Source organism: Callorhinus ursinus, unplaced genomic scaffold (assembly GCF_003265705.2).
Source record: "Callorhinus ursinus isolate GAN/ISIS: 27379988/994484 unplaced genomic scaffold, GSC_fseal_2.0 scaffold31, whole genome shotgun sequence".
Lineage (NCBI taxonomy): Eukaryota > Metazoa > Chordata > Mammalia > Carnivora > Otariidae > Callorhinus > Callorhinus ursinus.
The window spans coordinates 15820872-15842881 of NW_027397093.1; the positions used below are offsets into that span (position 1 = coordinate 15820872).

Consider the following 22010-nt stretch of genomic DNA (forward strand, 5'->3'; position numbering starts at 1 on the left):
TTTTGTGCTTCATAGGGACTCCATCTCAATTCTTCATTTCTTGAAATGACATATATCAACAATGTTATTCTGAAGTACATGTCCTTTTTTAACAGTGCTTCAACGTTTATAGATATACCAAAATGCTCTTATAAGAAACTCGGCCAGTAAGATTTTTCTGGCACAGAGACTATCTCAAATACTTCTTCAGTGAATGAGGTTTTAATGTTTTCTAACTGCGCGATGGTGCCAAAGAAATATTCTCCTCTGGCTTCAAGTAGAACAATACCTTCGAAGTGTCAAAAATAAAACTGATTCTTACAAGAAAACAAAAGAGTAAATGGAACCTTTTATTAGTGAAACAAGTCAATTTATTTTATTTCCAACAAGGCCTTTTCCTCTATAAATGAGATAAACTACAGTACTTTACAACAACATAACTTAGTTTTTTGATGTTTTCAGAAAAGAAGCCATTTCTCTGGGAAATAGGAAAGTAAATATTTTGGGAAGAATAACTACAGGAAGTTACTTTTCAATTAACAGGCTTGACTACCAGGTATGTAACTCCAGAATCGTTCCTCTTAACAAATCTATCAAGTACTAGCCAACAAAGAACCTACCTTTAGAAACCGAGGCAGGAAAGGTTTCTACTTAAATAGGAAACAAGCAATCTAACATACCAATCACATGTCACCTTAACAAGGCAATTTACATAATTAGGTATAAATTATCTTTATGTTGATTAAGGTCCTAGCAAAGACAATTGGTCTGTTACATCAATTTCAAACTGCATTCATCTGGCTAGAAAGGTAAACATCACAATGGAATGGGGCCTGTTTGACTAAGGGGAAAAACTCTCTTCAATATTGCACATTTTCTTTCATTAAAAACAAGGATTATTAAGTCAAGGCCATCTTGGTTCTGAATCTCTCCATTTTTGTTGGAAGAAGACTCACCATCTCTTTACTAAGTTCTAACTCAACTTCTATTTCCTGGGCAGCCTCAGGGTGCTTTTCACAGTAATCAACAATAAATTTGTAATGTTCCAATGATGTTGCCAAATTTTCTAGCTCTTTCTTGGGATCTGCAGTGATGATTTTCCCATAGAGACGGGCAACTCGAAATTTAGCTAACATGGCAGGGCGAAGAACATCTTCCCCAATATGCTCAGGAAAGACTTTATTCGGGTCTCTCAGGGAGTCTAAGAAGAGCTGGTAGTATTTCAATGCTGACTTATTGAGATTATTTATTTTTTTTACAATGTGTGAATCGGGGTCCCTCAGCTTGTCAGCAATGGCAACCTTCAAATCCATCATATCATAGTACGCATGTGCAATCTCAAATTGAATCTGCCTGTTGACCAACAGGTAATACTGCGGGTTCAGGTCCACAATGAGGGGCTCTAGCATGGCTATTCTCCGTTTATGCATCTTGCACCGTCTCTCCATATCGGTTTCAAAGAAGGCAAGTACCTTAAACAGAGCACTGTGGTCCTGGACCACTTCGATATGGTCAGTGACATAACCATCAATCTGAAAGAACTCTTTTGCCTCAAAGACATAGTGCTGACCCAGTAAGAACAGTTCTCTGGCTTCTTCAAAATCTAGAGGTCTCAGGTAGCTCACTTTCTCTTCCACCGCAGAGATGACGTCACACAGCTCACCAGCTCCAAACTGTACAGCTTTCTTCCTCATCCTTTCTTCCTCATCTAGTTCTTTTTTCCTTAAAGCTCTAAGTTCAGACTGTTTATCAAGATCAAGCTCTCCTATGTTGTCCTGAAAGAAAAAATACATTATGGTGAGAAAGGACACTGATCTCCTGCTGTTGAATAATATTACGGCAAACTTAAGAGGAAAGAAAAGAAGGCCCTCTTTCTCAGCTGGGCTTCTGGAGGTGCTACAATCTTACACCTCTTTTGAGACTTTCTTCTAAAACTGTATTTCAATTGTATTAAAAATGTTAAGAAATAGGGGCGCCTGGGTGGCTCAGATGGTCAAGTGTCTGCCTTCGGCTCAGGTCATGGTCCCGGGGTGCTGGGATCGAGCCCCGCATCGGGCTCCCTGCTCAGCGGGGAGCCTGCTTTTCCCTCTCCCTCTGCTGCTCCCCCTGCTTACTCTCTCACTCTTTCTGTCGAATAAATAAATAAAATCTTTAAAACAAATGTAAGAAATAGGAAAAGGTATTTAAATCAAATAAGCTGCTCACATATGACTTTCCTCTCTGGGGAACTAAAACTCATTTATAGTTTCTCCTTCAGGTAAGATAAACGCATATGAAAGAACTTTAGAGACTGTGAAACATTATATACACGTACTAAGTTATTAGTATTTTAATATTAGGGTAAGACTGTAATCTACATCCTAAAAATATTGCACCGAGATGCCATTAAGATTAATGATATGCTAGAAGTTATTTATGAAATACAGAGAAATGTCCAGGTCTCAAAGACACTAAAGTGAAGATACAGTTAAATCTGTCAAAGTTATCTCCTCCTAACTCTCAAGGCAAAAAAAAAAAAGAGGTAAAATGGTTTAAAAAATAGACTAAGCGGGGCGCCTGGGTGGCTCAGTCGGTTAAGCGTCTGCCTTCAGCTCATGATCCCATGGTCCTGGGATTGAGCCCCACACCATGCTCCTTGCTCAGTGGGGAGCCTGCTTCTCCCTCTCCCTCTGCCTGCCATTCTTCCTGCTTGTGCACGCCCTCTCTCTCTTTCTCTGACAAATAAATAAATAAAATCTTAAAAAAAAAAAAAAAAGACTAAGGTCGGAGTGCACTGGTGGTTCACTCGGTCAAGAGCCCTACTCTTGGTTTCAGCTGAGGTCATGATCTCATGGGTCCTGGGATCAACCCCATGGCAGGCTCCTCAATCAGCACAGAGTCTGCTTGAGATTCTCTCTCTCCCTCTCATTCTGCCCCTCCTCCCACTCATACCCCCACTCTCTCTCTCAAATAATCTTAAAAAACAAAAAACAAAAAAACTAAGCTCATCTTTCTCTTCCTGGCCAATAAAACTGAACATCAGATCCCTCTATGCTCCACCCCTAAGCCTTTTCTTCCTGTCACTCAACATCGTCTCTTGATCTGCACTGTTCAAAACAGTAGCCACGGGCCACATGTGGATGACTCCTGGGCACTGGAAATGCAGCAAGTTCAAAGCGAGACGTGAGCTGTATTTACAACACATATATCCAATTTTTAAGACTTAATTCAAAAATAATTTTAAATCTCTTTAATATTGATGACCTACAGAAATGACAATTTTTAAAATATAATCTGGGTTTAAAAAGTAGAAAGTTAATTCACCCTTTTTCCTTTTCTAATGTGGCCATTAGAAAATTGAAAATTACAGGGCGCCTGGGTGGCTCAGTCAGTTAAGCATCTGCCTTTGGCTCAGGTTGTGATCCCAGGGTCCTGGGATCGAGTCCCCCATCAGGCTCCCTGCTCAGAAGGGTCCTGCTTCTCCCTCTGCCTGCCACTCCCCCACTTGTACTCTCTCTCTCTCCCTGTCAAATAAATAAATAAAATCTTTAAAAAAGAAAAAAGAAAGAAAACTGAAAATTACATACATGGTTGGTATTCTATTTCTATTGGACAGCGCTGCCCTAGAGGTGACTGTTCATAGCCACGTCCGCCACTGTCATCCGTGGGAGGTTGGCTCACAAACAGAGCTACAGCCCATGCCTCTTCTCAAGCTCCAGACCCACAGCTACAGCTCCCTGTATGGCCTCTCCTCTAAGAACACTCAAAGGCTCCCCAGCTGCAGGATGTCCACAATGGGACTCCTATCCTTCTTCAGCTGTTTCCTATTCTAGTGCTGTTTGAGTGAAGAAGCCTCCATCAATCTGGATAGCCAACAACCTAGGAATCATCCTTGAGATGTCCCTCTCCTCTCCCCTTTACCCTGCACTTTCAGTCTATCACCAAGTCCTTTACATTTTGTTTCCCAAATACCTCTAGAATCCATTCTTTCCGCTTTATCTCTTCTGCCACCATCCTAGACCAAGCTCCCTTCACATTTCACCTGGACGGCTCCAGTGGTCTTCTAACTAATCTCCCTCCTCTACTGTTGCTTCCCCTCAATTCATTCTCCACTCTGCCACCTAAGCGATTGTTCCAAAACCCTTCAAGCCTTCCACTCCTCAAAGGCCCTGCTGGTTCCAGCCCCTTTCGAACTCTATCTTACATCACGCGCTCTCCTACTCTGCTCCAGCCTCACAGGCCTTTGTGCCATCCCACCTAAGACACCATGCTCCCTGTGCCCCAGAACATGCTGCCTCAGCTTGCTGGAATGCTGAGCCTGCTATTCTCCAGTCCAGCTAATTCCTACTCATTCCCGGAGCATCCTTCACATGTTACTTCCTCCTATATGTCCTCTGGCATGTGTCTCCCCTTTGTGGAACAAAGTTGCACTTTTTTTTTTAAAGATTTTATTTATTTATTTGGCAGAGAGAGACACAGCGAGAGCAGGAACACAAGCAGGGGGAGCGGGAGAGGGAGAAGCAGGCTTCCCACTAAACAGGGAGCCCGATGCAGGCCTCGATCCCAGGACCCTGGGATCGTGACCTGAGCCAAAGGCAGACGCTTAACTGACTGAGCCACCCAGGTGTCCCCAAAGTTGCACTTTTATGTGAAGTAAAACCCCAAGTCTACTCTTCTTCCTCCTAGGACAACGACTAGCACAGAGCTGGCATAAACTGTGTAGGTCTTAAGCTTGAATTGAAGAAGGCTTTTCAGGTAAACAGATAATCAAAGGATGAAGTTAAAATAACAAAGTCAGATTAAGGAAAATCTGAGTAATTTAAGAGCAAGCAACTATTTTAACTAGTTTCAAGTAATCAGGTGATACGTTCTGGTGCCCAGTCTGGAAAACATCAACTAAGTGAAGGGTATGAGTTAAATGATGGTGTATTTTGCTTGGCACAATTACTTCAAATGCAAGCCCTAAGTCTCCAAAATCTTATTTACTTACTTGCTTCCTGGCTGCTTGGTTATTTAGATGCTTTCCTGGTCACTTTCTGAGCAGAAGAAAGCTGACAGCTTTTCCTGGATCCAGCTTCTCTAGACGTAAAACTTCCTAGTTCTCCCTACTTCCTTTCTTTCCCAAATATGCCTCACCTTTACCCTCTACCTCTAAAATGCTCTCATCCTTGCACAATGTATGCTTCTGGGGTTTTATGGTTTGTTTGATTTTCTTTTGTTTCGTAGTTTCATGGGTTCTATATTATCACTAGTAAAAATTATTGTATTTTAATGCATGTATGCAAAAAAAAAAGCATAACTCCTCCAGGAAAGTTTTCTATGTATCTATGTTTAGTATACTGCATCCAAAGGATTTACTTTCCCTCCTTAGTGGTTAGAAACTAGGATTCAGTATGAATTAGTAATGATGATGACGACCATGAACATTTACTGAGGACTTAGTATGTCTAGGGTACTTTTCTGAGCCCTTTGCATATATTATTAATTTAACTCTGATAACATTATTAGGTAAGTACTGTTATCATCTCCATCTCCTTTGTGAGAAAATTGAAACAAAGAGAGATTAAGTAAATTGCCACAAACATACAACTATAAACTGGCAGGGCTATTTCCAGATATATATTTTTATAAAATAAATATAAATATATATACCGTATAAAGTATATAAAGGTTAGATTGCTTACAGTCTAAAAAGAGGTGAAGGAAAAAGGTGAGAATATGAATAGAGATAATACAAAGCAAAATCTAAGTGATTTAGGGCAGGCAAGGAATGTTTTATGGAGTTTAAAGAAGGGAAATGATACCTGTAGGCTATGAAAAATTACACACTGAACAATTAATATACTGAGAACCTACCATGCCTGAGATAATGATATACCGTGAATATGACACAGCCCCCACCTCTCAAGGAATTTATATTCTACCCAAAGGAAAGTCTTTAAGGAAAAAGTGGTATTTGAGATAGACCTTAAATAAATAAGACTCTAAAAGGTAGAGATGGGAGAGCAAGAACTATTTGAGAGCATTCTGCATGCTTTGTATAATAAACATGCAGTAAGCCCAATGAGCATAATTCCCATTTTAAGCTTTTACTTCCATCTTGCTTATTTAAGAAAGAAAAGGCACCTTTTGACTACATTACCTGCATGGAAAGCTGGGCATTCTGCAGGAGAGTCAAACAATACTTGATCCAGCATCTTGCTATTTCTCCTTTTCTTTGATGATAAAGCTCTGGCACATCTCCCTCAGCTTCAGTAGCTAAAATCACACAACGTTATTTGCCTAAGTTAATGGTCACAATCGCAATTTTCATTGTGTATTACATTCTTTTTATAGCACTTTCCCCTGAATTTAAGAGTAACAGATTCTCACTGAAGCAATGGGGGGAAAACCGACCCAAAATTCCTACCACCCAGAGGCACTCACTGCTATTATTTTTGTAGATTTCTTTCTAGTTTTTTCTTATGTGTCATCTGTTGGTAAAAACTAAGGTCACAATGTATATTCAATTTTGAATATAGATTTTTCTTTATATATCATACCACTAACACTTCACTCATATCATTATCAACTCTAACATTTTTAAGTACAGCCTTGTATACAATTAAATAGATGTTCCCTACTTTATATAACTATTCTTCTAATATAACCATTCTTCTAATTCTGTTGTTTCTATTTCTTCTATAAGAAACAAGTCTAAACAAAGGTCATGATCTTGAGGTTGTGGGATCGAGCCTGACATTGGGCTCTGTGCTCAGTGCGGAGTCTGCTTCAGATTCTCTCTACCTTTCCCCTCTCACTCATTCTCTCTCTCTCAAATAAATAAATAAAATTAAAAAAAGATTCTCTCCCTCCCTCTGCCCCTCCCCTAAGTTTGTGCACGCACACATGGTCTCTCAAAAAAAGAAGAGAAATAGTGTCAAACAAGGTGAAAGTTAGCATAATTATTAATCAATTTGTCAAAAATTCCAATTTAGTGAAATTCGAATTGAAATAGAGTTCTCATGAATTAAAAGGTAGTCCTGAGTGCAAAGCTTCCCCCAAATTAATATTCAGAATGATGAATATAGTTTAATGAAGGGCCAATTATTTCATTTTGTAATGCAAGTCCCATGTCCAGTTTTACCAAAATATTTAAGTTACATCTGTGGTTGGCATTCCTCTTTTTTTTTTTTTTTTAAAGATTTTATTTATTTATTTGACAGAGAGAGACACAGCAAGAAAGGGAACACAAGCAGGGGGAGTGGGAGAGGGAGAAGCAGGCTCCCCGCTGAGCAGGGAGCCCGATGCGGAACTCGATCCCAGGACCCTGGGATCATGACCTGAGTCAAAGGCAGATGCTTAACCGACTGAGCCACCCAGGCATCCCAAGGGCATTCCTTTTTAAAAGGAAAAATTTATTTTAAGATTTCTCATGATTTGGGGCACCTGGGTGGCTCAGTCTGTTAAGCATCCAACTTTTGATCTCAGCTCAGGTCTTGATCTCTGGGTCGTGAGTTCAAGCCTCACACTGGTCTCCACACGGCATGGAGAGTACTTAAAAAATAAATAAAATGACAATGTAAATAAATAAATAAATTTCATCATTTAAATTATTTTGGTTTTCACTATTTAAAAAAAATCCTGGGGCACCTGGGTGGCTCAGTCGTTAAGCATCTGTCTTCAGCTCAGGTCATGATCCCAGGGTCCTGGGATCGAGCCCCGCATGGGGCTCCCTGCTCAGCAGGGAGCCTGTTTCTCCCTCTTCCACTCCCCCTGCTTGTGTTCCCTTTCTCACTGTGTCTCTCTCTGTCAAATAAATAAATAAAATCTTTAAAAAAAATCCTTTGTAACATGAAATAACATTTTCCATCACATTAGATTTAATGCAGTACTGCATTAAACTTTCCTCTGTAGTCTACCTTTTTCCATCAACAAGGGTGTGCCACCAACACCAAGTACAGCAGTCACAGTGTCCAGCTCTACAGGGAGAGAGTCAAGTTGCTAGCCTACCAAACAACACGGAAGCACAGCACTGAAGCAAGTCACTGGTGGGTTGGATTGTCTCCTTTAGATGAATATTTGTTTCAGCAGAAAAAGTGGGTTTTGGGACACCTGGGTGGCTCAGTCGTTAGGCATCTGCCTTCAGCTCAGGTCATGATCCCAGGGTCCTGGGATTGAGCCCCACGTCGGGCTCCCTGCTCAGCGGGGAGCCTGCTTCTCCCTCTCCCACTCTCCCTGCTTGTGTTCCCTCTCTCACTCTCTCTCTCTGTCAAATAAATAAATAAAATCTTTAAAAAAAAAAAAAGTGGGTTTGTTATTTCTTTTTAAGATTTATTTATTTATTTGAGAGAGACAGAGAGCAGAGGGAGGGAAAGAGAGAGAGGGAGAGAATCTCAAGCAAACTCCCCATTGAGTGGGGGGCCCAACATGGGGCTCGATCCCATGACCCTGAGATCATGACGTCAGGCAAAATCAAGAGACAGACGTTTAACCAACTAAGCCACCCAGGCGCCCCAAAAAAGTGGTTTTTATCTCCAACAGTAAAACTACGGAACAACATACAATCGATTCTCATTATCCGTTGTAGTTATGGTCTATAAAGTTACTGTGAACACAGAATTATTAGCAAATGCTGAAACACTGCTCCTCGGGAAAATACAGGGTTAGATTCCCATGGGTTTCCGGTCATATTTTCACCAACTGATCAATATGTATAACTTTATTTCATGTGTCTTTCTGTTTAACGACCCCTTATTTAGTATATATTGTTGGCTTATTAACACTGAGCTCAGGACCAACAGTACTCTAACTTGTGCCTGAATGGGGCTTATCTAACATTGCAGTTTCTCCATAAGGCAGTCACAGCCTTCATGTGTTTACAAACACCAGAGAGCACCTCGGCACTACGTGGGGGCCATTTTAACGAATGAACCACCCAGGCGCCCCTACATGGGGACCATTTTAAACAATGAAATTACCAAAAAAAAACCACAAAAATATGAAGAACGGGTACTGAATAAACCACAGAAAGGACACTTATTTACTATATGAGAGCTGAAACAAGAAGGCAACTGTTGCCTTGTTCCGTATCAGCTGGGAACGTGCACCTCAGGTAACTCAACTTTTTTGTTGTTCTGCACAAATGACCACAGAAGTACCTCCAGTACTGAGTTTGGGGTTACAAGTAAATTGTAGCAATAGGTGAATTCGCAAATATGTAATCCACAAATAATGAGGACTGACTGTACTCTGGAACTTGTACTTAGATATGAAGTCCTTTTTCTTTCTCTTTCAGAAATAGCTCGTGGATCTGGGTACTTGACTTCCTTAAGGGTTGGAAGCAAAAGTTACTGGGTTGATAACTTAGTAAAATGTGCTCAGGGCCCTATGTAGATATGTTACTGATTTTATAATAATAAAAAGTACCAATCTTTTTTTAAAATTGAAATACAACCGATATGTGACATTACAGCTGACCTTAACTACACAGGTTTGAGCAGCACAGGTCCACTTATACATGAATTTTTTTACAGTAAAGCACTGTAAATGTACTTTCTCTTCCTTATGATTTTCCCACCATTTTCTTTTATCTGGCTTATTTCACTGTAAGAATAGAGTATTAATACATATAACATACAAAATATGTGTTGTTTTTTATGGTAAGGCATCTGGTCCACAGTAAGCTTTTAGTAATTAAGTTCTGGGGAGTCAAAATTTATACATGGATTTTTTTTTTTAAGATTTTATTTATTTGAGAGAGAGAGAATGAGAGATAGAGAGCACGAGAGGGAAGAGGGTCAGAGGGAGAAGCAGACTCACTGCTGAGCGGGGAACCCGATGCGGGACTGATCCCAGGACTCCAGGATCATGACCTGAGCTGAAGGCAGTCGCCCAACCAACTGAGCCACCCAGGCGCCCGGATTTTTTTTTTTTTTTTTGACAGAGAGAGAGATACAGTGAGAGAGGGACACAGCAGGGGGAGTGGGAGAGGGAGAAGCAGGCTTCCTGCTGAGCAGAGAGCCCAATGTGGGACTTGATCGCAGGACCCTGGGATCATGACCTGAGCCGAAGGCAGACGCTTAACGACTGAGCCACCCAGGCGCCCCTATACATGGATTTTTAACTACAAAGGGGACAGGCACCCCTAACCCCCCCATTATTCAAGGATCAACTATATATTAGTTTCATACGCACAACATAATGATTTGATGTTTGTATATATTACAAAATGATCATTACAGTAAGTCTAGTTAGTATTTATGACCATACACAGTTCAATTTTTCTTGCAATGAGACTAAAGATACACTCTCTTGGCAAATTTCAATATGCAATACAGTATTAACTATAATCACCACACTGTACATTACATCCCCAACTTAATTATAACTGGAAGTTTATATCTTCTGCTAAAAAAGATTTTTCTTTTTCTCTTTTTTTTCTGAATAATAATCCACTGTACATATACACCATATTTTCTTTATCCACTCATCCATCAATGGACATTTGTTTTCATATCTTGGTGACTGTAAATAATACTGCAGTAAACACGGGGGTGCATATATTTTTTCAAATTAGTGTTTTCTTTTTCTCTGGGTAAATATCCAGAAGTGGAATTACTGAACTGTATGTTATTTCTATTTTTAATTTTTTGAGGATCCTCCATACTGCTTTCCACAGTGGCTACACCAATTTACATTCTCACTAACAGTGCACAAGGGTTCCCTTTTCTTCACATCCTCACCAACACTTGTTATTTCTTATCTTTTTCATAAAAGCCACTCTTACAAGTATGAGATGATATCTCACTGTAGTTTTGATTTTCTCAAATATACAAATTAACTGTGATTTTTAAAACTAAATAAAATACTATAATTAAAAACTAGACATTTGGACACATCACTTACGCAGGATGCCAACCAAAAATGTGTCATCTGATTCTTAGCCTAAGGAAACATCAAACACCAACTTATGGAAATCTAATGCAATAACTGGCTTGTATTTTTCAAAAATGTCCGTTTTTGAACTGTTCCAGAGCAAAGGACAGTAAAGAGATGTGACAATTAAATGTAGTATGAAGGGCACCTGGGTGGCTCAGCCGTTAAGCATCTGCCTTCGGCTCAGGTCATGGTCCCAGGGTCCTAGGATTGAGCCCCACATTGGAGTCCCTGCTCAGAGGAAAGCCTGCTTCTCCCTCTCCCACTCCCCCTGCTTGTGTTCCCTCTCTCTCTATCAAATAAATAAATAAAAATCTTTAAAAATAAATAAATAAATGTAGTACAAAATCATGAATTGGATACTCTAGTACCAGAAAGGACATTACAGGGATAATTAATGAAAAGGAAATATGCATTATAGATAACAGATTTGTATCAATGTTATACTTCCTGTTCTATGGTTATATAAGAAAATATTCTTAGGAAATATATACTGAAGTATCAAAGGGTTAAAGGAGCCTAATGGATGCAATCTTCTCTCAAATGCTTCTGAAGAACAATAAAATGTGATTGCAAATGAGGCAATTATTAAAAGTTGGTGAAATGAGAAAGGCTATGGTAGTTCTTTGTTCTGTTCTTGAATTTTCTAAAATTTAAAAGTTGGTGAATTGAGAAAGGCTATGGTAGTTCTTTGTTCTGTTCTTGAATTTTCTAAAATTTAAAAATTTAAAAGATTTCAAAATGTTTCTTAAAAGTTGTGTGATAAAACATGCACATATGAACTTACTGTCTTCTGTTGTTGAGATCTTTCCAGTTTGACCAAAAATGACATTAGCAGCAGATAAACAGTGCCTGGCCTCCATAAAACACAGCTGTTGAGGAAATAAACAAGATTAAGTGCAATTATCACCCAGCCTTATTTGCAATTAACACTTACATAAAGTCTTCTAATGTGAGAAAAGCTACACAATTAGGTAAGGAGACCTAAGGAGACCCTGTGTGGTTGCTGAACATTAAAAAGGTATATGACATATATTCTCTGGTTAAAAAGCCACCTCAAATATTAAAATAACGATGCCCCCAAACTCGTAATAATAATCCAAACTGGCTGAGAGACAACTGCTGAGTGAACTGAAAGTTAGCTCTCTTCCAGTTATCAATAAGTATAATTCAAGAATGCCTATCATCCTAGACTGAGAGTGCTTCAGACAGTCCTTTAGGTTCGATCCACATAGCCAAAATGCCATGCGTGATAAATGTGTCCCTTGTCAGAGAACTTGGAGATTTAATTTTCTGAGGTTTAGAGATCTCTCTATATATCCTACTTCAAAGGCAAAAAGGGTAAATATGGATAGGAAGAGATTCCTGTCTCCTAGAATTTGGGGAATTTACATATAATGAATGTGGATTCCCACCAAGTTTTGAAGTTAACAGATCTCCACAGATGAACTTTCTGGAGTTGCTTTACCAACACACTCGAAGACTTCCTAATTCAAATTTGGGCATGGTAAAGTTCTCACCCACTTGGAGAAGATCTCCTTGTTAATATAAACATTTTGCGTTTATCATGTAAGTCACAGGACCAACCCAGCAGAAATACAAAGTTAAAGTCCAACTTTTAGTTGGAAGCCACCCTCATCAGTTAAATGTCTAGTTCGTATTAATAATACCTCATTTTGTTGAGAAGATTTTTCATGGTTGGCTATGACTTTAAAATCTCAGCATTAAACGTATCTCTCCATGATAGCAAATTCAGAAGCCACCTTGAGAATAGCTGGGTACCGTGTACAGTATTAGCCCAGCAACATAATCTACAGATCAGAATGTTGGTATTACACCTCAGAAGCCCAAAGAAAGTTACAGTTTACATGAAGAAGCTTTAACTGTCCCTCTACAATCCCTTACCCATCTTTATCACTTCAGCTTTGGTCAGAGTGGTTCCCTGTAAGCAGTCACTGCTACAACAGCGAGTGCCTTGTGCCCTCTAGGTGGCTGGTAAATGTGGGACTTTAGCACCTGCCAGGTAGGGACACATCAAGTAGCAAAACCTCATCACTGGAACCGGATGAAGATGAGAATGATATAAATGACAATTGCATTGTTTTAAAGAAAATGGTTCAAATCTCTGTTTGCAATATAACTCAGCTAGTTGTAACAAAAACTTATAGAACATTTTGGTTTAAAAAAAAAAGCACAGGGTGGGGGAGGTACTCATGAAAATTACTGCATGCTCCACATAAGCAATGCTTAACAACTTTAAATTTTTTATTACACTTCAAATTAATATCTAGATATCTTAGTACTATTAATATTGGTGGAGTTTCAGGTGTTAATTAAAATCACAGTGAATACGTGGCTTTAAAGTTGCTAAACAAAACAAATAAGGGGCCTCTGGAAGCTATAAAAAAAGGTGCCACAAGCAGAGGCACCGGATAACACTTTTGATGATGACCACAATGAAATGGATTCATGAAAGTTAGGTTTAACTGAATGCTCCAATAGACGCGACAGCGTTACTTACACGCTTGATCTTAGACCAAAGTCCTAGAAGCGATGCTGCAGTCACCACAGCCCTTTCTCGCCTGCTAATAGCTTTTCTGAATGAAATTCTGTGGGACAATACTTTAAACATAGGGCGCATTTACAGAACCAGCACTAACAAAAAGCTTAGAAAGGACAAAGGCCCAGTAAGGATATGGCAGCAGGTAACCAGAGAGATTTAAAGAAGGAACTCTGATAAGCAAAGAATTACCAAAATTTCAGAGTGAATCAGAAATACAAATAAAAGTAATTTCTACTGTGGAATACCTTACTGAGGATTAATAGAAAATCTGGCTGGGAAAGGTGGCTGAAAAGCGTTTTAGCATTAAAACTCTTACGGAAGAAAGGAATAAAATAGTCCAATTAAAAATATACCAACATGATTCTGAATAATTGTGATACACAACTGAGAAGCTCAGGTTTGTTCCTGTGTAATCCTCCAGAAGAAGTGTATCATAAAGAGCTACAACTCTGGAACTGAGCAGAGACATTTCCAACAGAGAAAAATTACTACGGAGGAGTTAATTCTAAAGAATAACTGAAATGCATCACATGCTTTTATCGAAGCCCACATTTAACAGTCAACTTCCTCGGACAAATCCTCATAGTTACCAGATTACCACTATATAAAGATAAAGCTGTATCTATAAGATAGACTCTGCAATTTAAGGTAACATCTCACTAGAATGCACTGATAGTGTTCTGTATCAAAAAAGATGGTCTTAGGTAACTAACATGTAATTTTAGGGCTAGCAGCATGTAAGACAAAGACAAAATTCAGCATCTTATGATTCAAAAGGATTACTGCAACAAAAAGCTACAAAAGTCTAATATACTGGCAAACTGGGCTGCACTTTTCTGTCCAGTTTACATCGTAAAATACAAGCTACCGGTTTTTAAAAGATGACATTTTCAAGGTACCCTGGTTCTATTTTTATACACACTAGCAGTAACTTTGTTAGACAACTATTTGAGAAGCTTACCTTATTGATGTAAAATTGCGACAAGGTAGCAGCATTAATAGCCCACTCTATAGGATGGTAGGCATTGTGTTCAAGCTGCCGTTTTAGGGTACTGTGACAATAATGAGCAGCCTTCTCAAACATTTCCATATGCTGGTAGACTTGAGCCAGGTAATAGAGGTTATGAGTATAAACCTTCTCAAATCTATGAAGAAAAAGTAAATATTTGTATAATGGCTTACAATTTATAAGGAACTTTCATATAGCTTGGTCATCTCACCAACCCTTCGATTTGGGTATGGCTAGTGCATCTATCTGACAGATAAGGAAAACGGAGCCTCAGATTTGAACAGGGTCACATATCTGGTAAGTGGCAAATGGACGTTTTTAAATCCATGTCCGAATCCACATTCTGTAACTTTAGGAGTGTCTCAAAAGAGAAAATACTGTGCTTTTTGGAACAATCATCTTATCTATACCATGTGGAATTACCTGTGAGAGCAGATTTCTGTACCTACTCACCTTTTTGATCTCTCTTGTTCAGTAAGTTTCTCTTCTTCAGGAAGAAAATGCTCAGTAGGATCAAGAGGAGGACTCCCAATCTACAATTAAAGAAAAACAAAACTCTAAAATTTTAAACTGTAAACACCAAGCGCCCTCTTCTGGAGAAACTGGAGAAATCAAAATTTTAAAGCCCAGTATATTTCATTTTTTACTAGTTCCTTTTCATGTTACCCAAGAAGTAATTTTCTTAAGCATAAAATTTTAAAGAGTCAAACAAATAAAAGGTGATTGCCTAGAAGCTCACAGTTGACAAAATTTTAACTGCTGTGGGAGATGAACTTCAAATATACTAAAAAAAGATCTACCAATTTGCCTTTTTTCTCAAGGGAATGAGAAAAGTATATAGATTGCCCCCTTTTAATACAGAGGCAATAAAATCAGTGATTCTGTTGTGTATTACCTTGGCCAAGTCACCCAATCTCTTGTGCTTCTGTTTTCTCATTGATAAAATTACCTCATAAGATTGCTATGAGGATTCAATGAGTTAATACAGGTAGGTAAGTCACTTATAATACCATCTTAAGCCCTCCGCAAGAGCGCCACTACCACCTCATCTACTTCTGTGAAGACAGACCTATCCGCAAGACCAGCCTTGCTTTAAAGTGAATTTGTTCAACTTCAAATAGCAAAAATGCCTTCCATTTTTAAAAATGTGAGCTTACATTCTGGGCGTAAATGCTAAAAGTATCACAACTTGGGTTCCTAGAATTTACAGAAAGTAAAAATGACTAAGACAGGAAACAAGGCCAAAGGCAAACACAATAGATAAGTAACTCTCCCAAGATCTCAATAATTTTGAGGGCTGTTTATATGCTAACTCTTTAAATAATATATATGCTTACTCTTTTTTGATGAAGGGAATTAATCAATGTATTATTTTCTATACATATTTCATTGTTACGGCTACCACATGTCATATATAACCCTAAATCAAACCACTCTCTTCTCTGAACTAAAACACAGGTATAACTCAGTACAAAAAGTTTGATATGTTTTATGTTTCTATATTAATACTAATGAAATATCATAAGTGTTTGGTATCTACACATTTTTTGAGAGGGGGAGGGACAGAGGAAGAGAAAGAGTGAGAATCTTAAGCAGACTTCATGTCAAGCACCGAGCCCAACGTGGGCTCAACCTCACAACCCTGAGGTCATGATCTGAGCTAAAATCAAGAGTCAGATGCTAAACCGAATGAGCCACCCAGCTGGCCTGGATCTTCACCTTTTTTTTTTTTCTTAAGAGTTTATTTGTTTGTCCGAGAGCAAGAGAGAGCACGCAAGGGGAGAGGCAGGCAGAGGGCCAGAAGCAGGCTCTTCGCTGAGCAGGGAGCCTGATGTGGGACTCGATCCCAGGACCCCGAGATCACGACCCAAGCCAAAGGTAGACACTTAACCGACTGAGACACCCAGGTGTCCCGGATCTTCACATTTTAAATGAACAATTTCATATATAGGAATGTGAGCCTAAAATCATGAAAGGAGGGTGTTCTATATGGCTAGATGTTTCTGTGATTTGTCGCACATAACTGACCACCTAGACCTGCACATACACAGGCAGGCTAATGGTTTTTGAGATTCATGCTATGTGAATAACCTTGGGAGCTTGATTGTTTGAAATATATTATCTGGCCTCCAGACCAGAACTGGCCCTTCCGTTCTGGATGCCAAGAGCTACAAATCTTGTCTCACATCCCCTCCTGCTCCAGGCTGGGCTGGACCCCTGGAATGGGATCTGGGAGAGGAGGCAGACAAACATATCCCAGGCTCCTTGAAAATATAAAAACATGATAACATAGAAATGCAGCTCGCTCCAAACGCCATGTAAGCAAACAATGTTTAACTTCAAGCCCCATCATTTGCCCTATAAATATGGCCCTTATGAGGATAGTCAGTTAGAAGTCTCACCTAAGGGGAGGATGCTCCACCCAGGCCTCTCCACTGGGACTCCAGCCTGGCTGTTTCCACGGGGCTTCCCCAGCTAACGAGATTGGATGTTGTAAGTACCCAATGTGATGTAATTTTGCCTTATTCTCATTTATTGCAGACTCCCCATTGAGCTGGGAGCCTGATGTGGGGCTTGATCCTAGGACCCGGAGATCATGACCTGAGCCAAAGGCAGATGCTTAACCATCTGAGCCACCCAGGTGCCCCTACACTACACAGTTCTTAAAGAAGCAGCTCAAACTTATATTTTAGACTAAGTCCAATTACTGAGACAATACAGTGTAGTGGTTAAAAGTATGGGTTCTGTAATCAGCTCATGGGGGTGAGAATCCCAGCTTTACCACTTATTAGTGTGTGGCCTTGGGCAAGTCACAATCTAGTGTGCTTCTTTGTCCTCATCTATATAATAGGAATAACAAAAGTATCTACCTTATAAGTTGTCATGAGGATTAAATGAGTTAAAATTGGTAAATCATTTATAATAGTGCCTGCAGGTACTATAAATAAGTGCTTAAATGTTTGTTAAATAAGTAAAATATCAACAGTGGGAATATAACAAACTAAAAAGCTTCTACAGAGTGAAGAAACCCAAAAACAAAATGAAAAGGCAACCTACCAAATAGAAAATTTCTGCAAATCACGTATTTGAGAAGGGGTTAATATTCAAAATATATAAAAAACTCATGCGACTCAATAGCAAAAAGACCCAAACAATCTGATTTAAAAATGGGCAGAGGATCTAAATAGACATTATTCAAAAAAAGACATACAGATGGCTAACAAATACATGAAAAGATGGTCAACATCACTAATCATCAGGGAAATGCAAATCAAAACTACAATGAGGTATTACTTCACACCTGTTAGAATGGCTATTATCAAAAAAGACAAGAAATAACAAGTGTTGGCAAAGTTAGAGAAAAGGGAACCCTTGTGCACTGTTGGTAGAAATGTTAGGCAGCCTCTATGGAAAACAGGATGGAGGTTTCTCAAACAATTAAAAATAGAACTACCATACGATCCAGCAATTCCACTTCTGGGTATTTATCCAAAGGAAATGAAAACACGAAAAGATAAAAGCACCCCCATGTTCACTGTAGCATTATTTACAACAGCCAAGACCTGGAAACAACCTAAGTGTCCATCAGTGAATAAATGGAGAAAAAATGTGGTGTGTGTACACACACACACACACACACACACATAGGAAATTATTTAGCCATAAAAAAAAAAGAAGGAAATCCTGCCATTTGTAATATGGATGGACTTTAAGGACCTTATGGTAAATGAAATAAGCCAGAGGGGCGCCTGGGTGGCTCAGTCGTTAAGCATCTGCCTTCCGCTCAGGTCATGATCCCAAGATGCTGGGATCCAGCCCCGCATCGGGCTCCCTGCTCCGCGGGAAGCCTGCTTCTCCCTCTCCCACTCCCCCTGCTTGTGTTCCCTCTCTCACTGTGTCTCTGTCAAATAAATAAATAAAATCTTTAAAAAAAAGTCAAAGAAAGACAAATACCATACGATCTCACTTATATATGGAATCTTAAAAAGAAAAAAAAGAAAAGCAAAAACACACAAGAAAAAAGAATGCGTAGATGCAGAGAGCAGACTGGTTGTTTCCAGAGGTGGAGGTAGTAGAGAAAAGGGTGAAGGTGGTCAAAAGACAAAACCCTCCAGTTATAACACAAATAAATCTCGGGGATGTACTGTACAGCATGATGCCTACAGTTAATAATACTGTATTGTATATTTAAATTTTGCTAAAAGAACAGATCTTAAAAGTTCTCATCACAAGAAAAAAAACTGTAAATGTATGTGGTGACAGATGTTAACTAGACTTGTGATCATTTCACAATATAGACAGATATTGAATCATTATGTGGTACATCCTATACTAATATAATGTTATATGTCAATTATATATCAGTTTAAAATAAAGATTTAACATAAATGAGCAAACAAATCAGCCAGAAAACACAAACTCTACACGTAAAAAGGCATGAAGTAAACACTTTCAAAAGAAGAAATAAAAATGGAATATAAACACTTAAAAATCATCAAAGAAACTCAAGTTAAAACAAGACCATTTTGCCTACAATAACACACAGATTTTTTTTTAAAGCTACATAAGATGAGAACTTTCATATACTAGTGAAATAAGAGTACATTGCTAGTGTTTTTGGAAAGCAATTTTATAACATGTGAAATGCTTTTAAATGGCCATTCTCCAAATATTGAACAGTACAACTTGTATGTGGCATCTAAAAAAAAAAAGGTTAACTCCTAGAAACAGAATAGAATGGTGGGTGCCAGGGGCTGGGAGAGGGGGAAATGGGGAGAAGCTGGGCAAAGGGCACAAACTTCCAGTTATAAGATGAGTAAGTTCTAAAGATCTAATAAACAACATAGTGACTATAGTTAAAAATATTGTATTATATACTTGAAAGTTGCTAAGAAAGTAAATCTTAAATTTTCTCATCACCCCCCGGCCGCCCCCCAAAAGGGTAATTATGTAAGGTGATGGAGATATTTTTTTTTAAGATTTTATTTATTTGAGAGAGAGCATGAGATAGAGAGAGCATGAGATGGGGGAGGGTCAGAGGGAGAAGCAGACTCCCCGCTGAGCAGGGAGCCCGATGCAGGACTCAATCCTGGGACTCCAGGATCATGACCTGAGCCGAAGGCAGTTGCTTAACCAATTGAGCCCCCCAGGCGCCCAGGTGATGGAGATATTAACTAATCCTAGTGTGGTAATCATTTGCAGTATATTCATGTAACAGATTATCACACTGTACACCCTAAATTTATACAATAAAGGTGGGGGGGCACCTGGCTGGCTCAGTAGGTAGAGCATGTGACTCTTGATTTTGGAGTTGTGGTTCGAGCCCCACACTAGATGTATAGATTACTTAAAAAATAAAATCTTAAAAAATAAAAAGCCGGGAAAAGTTTAAATAAATAAGTTAAATATCCCTCTGTCTCACTTTTTTTAACTTTTTAAGTAATCTCTATACCCAAAGTGGGGCTCAAACTCATTACCCCAAGATCAAGAGTCACATGCTCCAGCAAATGAGTTAGCCAGGTGCCTCACTATTTGGTCTCTTAACCTCACACAAAACCTACCAATGAATAACTCTTCATAACAATAAAATATATATTCTTGGGCACCTGGGTGGCTCAGTCAGTTAAGCGTCTGCCTTCAGCTCAGGTCATGATCCCAGGATCCTGGGATCGAGTCCTGCATTGGGCTCCCTGCTCAGCGGGGAGTCTGCTTCTCCCTCTGCCTGCCACTCCCCCTGCTTGTGCTCTCTCTCTGTCAAATAAATAAATAAAATCTTTAAAAAATAAATAAGTAAAATATATTTTCTTTATTACTTATTCTATATCTGAACAATTTTATGGAGAAAAAGAATCCCTTTATCTTAATACAATAATTATTCAACAATATTACCGTGGAAGGCAGCATGGTACAGTAGAAAGAACAAGAGTTTGGGGTCTGACAAACCAAGTTTAAACCCTGACTCTGTCACATAGTGTATGTTAACCTCACTGAATGACAAGCTCCCTACCTATAAATGGGAATAACAGTACTTCCTTCATAAAACAACAAGAACAACAAAACAGTACCTCCTTCATAGAGTTGTTGTGAGAATAAAATACAGCCTGCTTAAGCACTCAATAAACATTAGTGTTTATTAGTTATCACTTTTATTTTATATATTTTTTAAGATTTTATTTATTTGTCAGAGAAAGAGAGAGCGAGCACAAGCAGGGGGAGCGGCAGGCAGAGGGAGAAGCAGACTCCCCACTGAGCAAGGAGCCCGAGGGGGGATAAATCCCAGGACCCCGAGATCATGACCTAAGCTAAAGGCAGCTGCCCAACTGACTGAGCCGCCCAGGCGCCCCTACAACTTCTAAAATTAAAATGTTCATTTTTATCACTTATAACATCTAGTCCATCTTTACAGGGAAGATGAAAAAACATGAGTAGAGTATAATCAAGGTGTATGCATGTATTGTATACATTTTCCATGTATTCATGATCCAGATGTTTATCATTGTAATGGTTATATCATATCCCCTTTTATTAGTGTACCATAGTTTACTTAATCATTCTGCAACTATTTGATATGTAGAGCATGTTTCTGGTGACTTTGCATTAACTACTCTATTATCTGATTCGCACAACATTTCTGTATTGTTGAGATAGGAAGGTTATCCCCATCTTACAGATGAAGAACGGATGGCACAGAAAGTCTGAGTTCCCCCAGGTCAGTCAGTATTAACCACAAACCAAACTAGAATCCCCAGTCTCTATCTTCAAATCCAGTGATTTCCCCTGCTGTGTTTAGATCTCTCCTTTACCTAGAACTCTACTTCTTATCTACAGATTTTTTTTAAATGACATTCTAACGCCTGCCACTATTAGGGCAATAATTTATGAAATACTAAAAATATTTTTATTCGGAATGACTATTGATACTAGGCAAGTACAAAATCATATAAGCAATTAAATTCTCCAACTACTGTAGATATATATTTAAACCGAAACGCTCTATTAAAATTCACTCAAGCATTCACACAGTAGTAACATTCTTTTTTTTTGATTGATCTGGATGGAAGTGGAATATCACTCATTATTTCAAGAAACAGGTACTGTTCTAGATGCTGTGGAAACAGCAGTGAATACAATTAAAAAAATATCCTTGTCATCAGGGAGCTTACATTTTAGTACTGAAGATGGGTGATAAATAAGATAAGTCACTAAAATGAACATCGTGTTAGATAATGGTAAGTGTGAAGCAGAAAATAAAGCAGGAAAGGAGGACAGGAAGCATCAGAGGGGTGGTTTGTTGTATCAGGTGGAGCGGCCAGTGAGTGCTTATTGGATGGGAGACATGTGAGTCACAAGCTGAAGGGAATGAAGGAGTGAGCCAGGTTGATAGCTAGTGGAAGAGCAGTCTCAGCAGAGGAAACAGTTAAGGGCAAAGACCCTGAGTCAGGAGCTTGTCTGGTGTGTTTCAGGAATAGCAAGAAGGCCAATGTAGCTACATCACAGTGAGACAGGAGAAAATAGTAGAAGATAAAATTAGAGAAGGGGCGCCTGGGTGGTGCAGTCGGTTGA

General features: G+C 39.0%; 1 protein-coding gene across 1 annotated transcript in view; it reads right to left on the reverse strand.

The window, feature by feature from the left end:
* Nucleotides 1–321: 321 nt before the first annotated feature.
* Nucleotides 322–22010, reverse strand: part of KIFBP (kinesin family binding protein) — a 39537-nt gene continuing 17848 nt past the window's right edge. Inside the window, exons 3-7 of the mRNA XM_025850307.2 lie at nucleotides 14901–14980; nucleotides 14400–14583; nucleotides 11663–11747; nucleotides 6101–6216; nucleotides 322–1754 (exon numbers count right to left, since the gene is read on the reverse strand). Coding sequence (XP_025706092.1) covers nucleotides 879–1754; nucleotides 6101–6216; nucleotides 11663–11747; nucleotides 14400–14583; nucleotides 14901–14980 — 1341 coding nt within the window. The 3' untranslated portion in view covers nucleotides 322–878. The remainder of the gene's footprint in view (nucleotides 1755–6100; nucleotides 6217–11662; nucleotides 11748–14399; nucleotides 14584–14900; nucleotides 14981–22010) is intronic.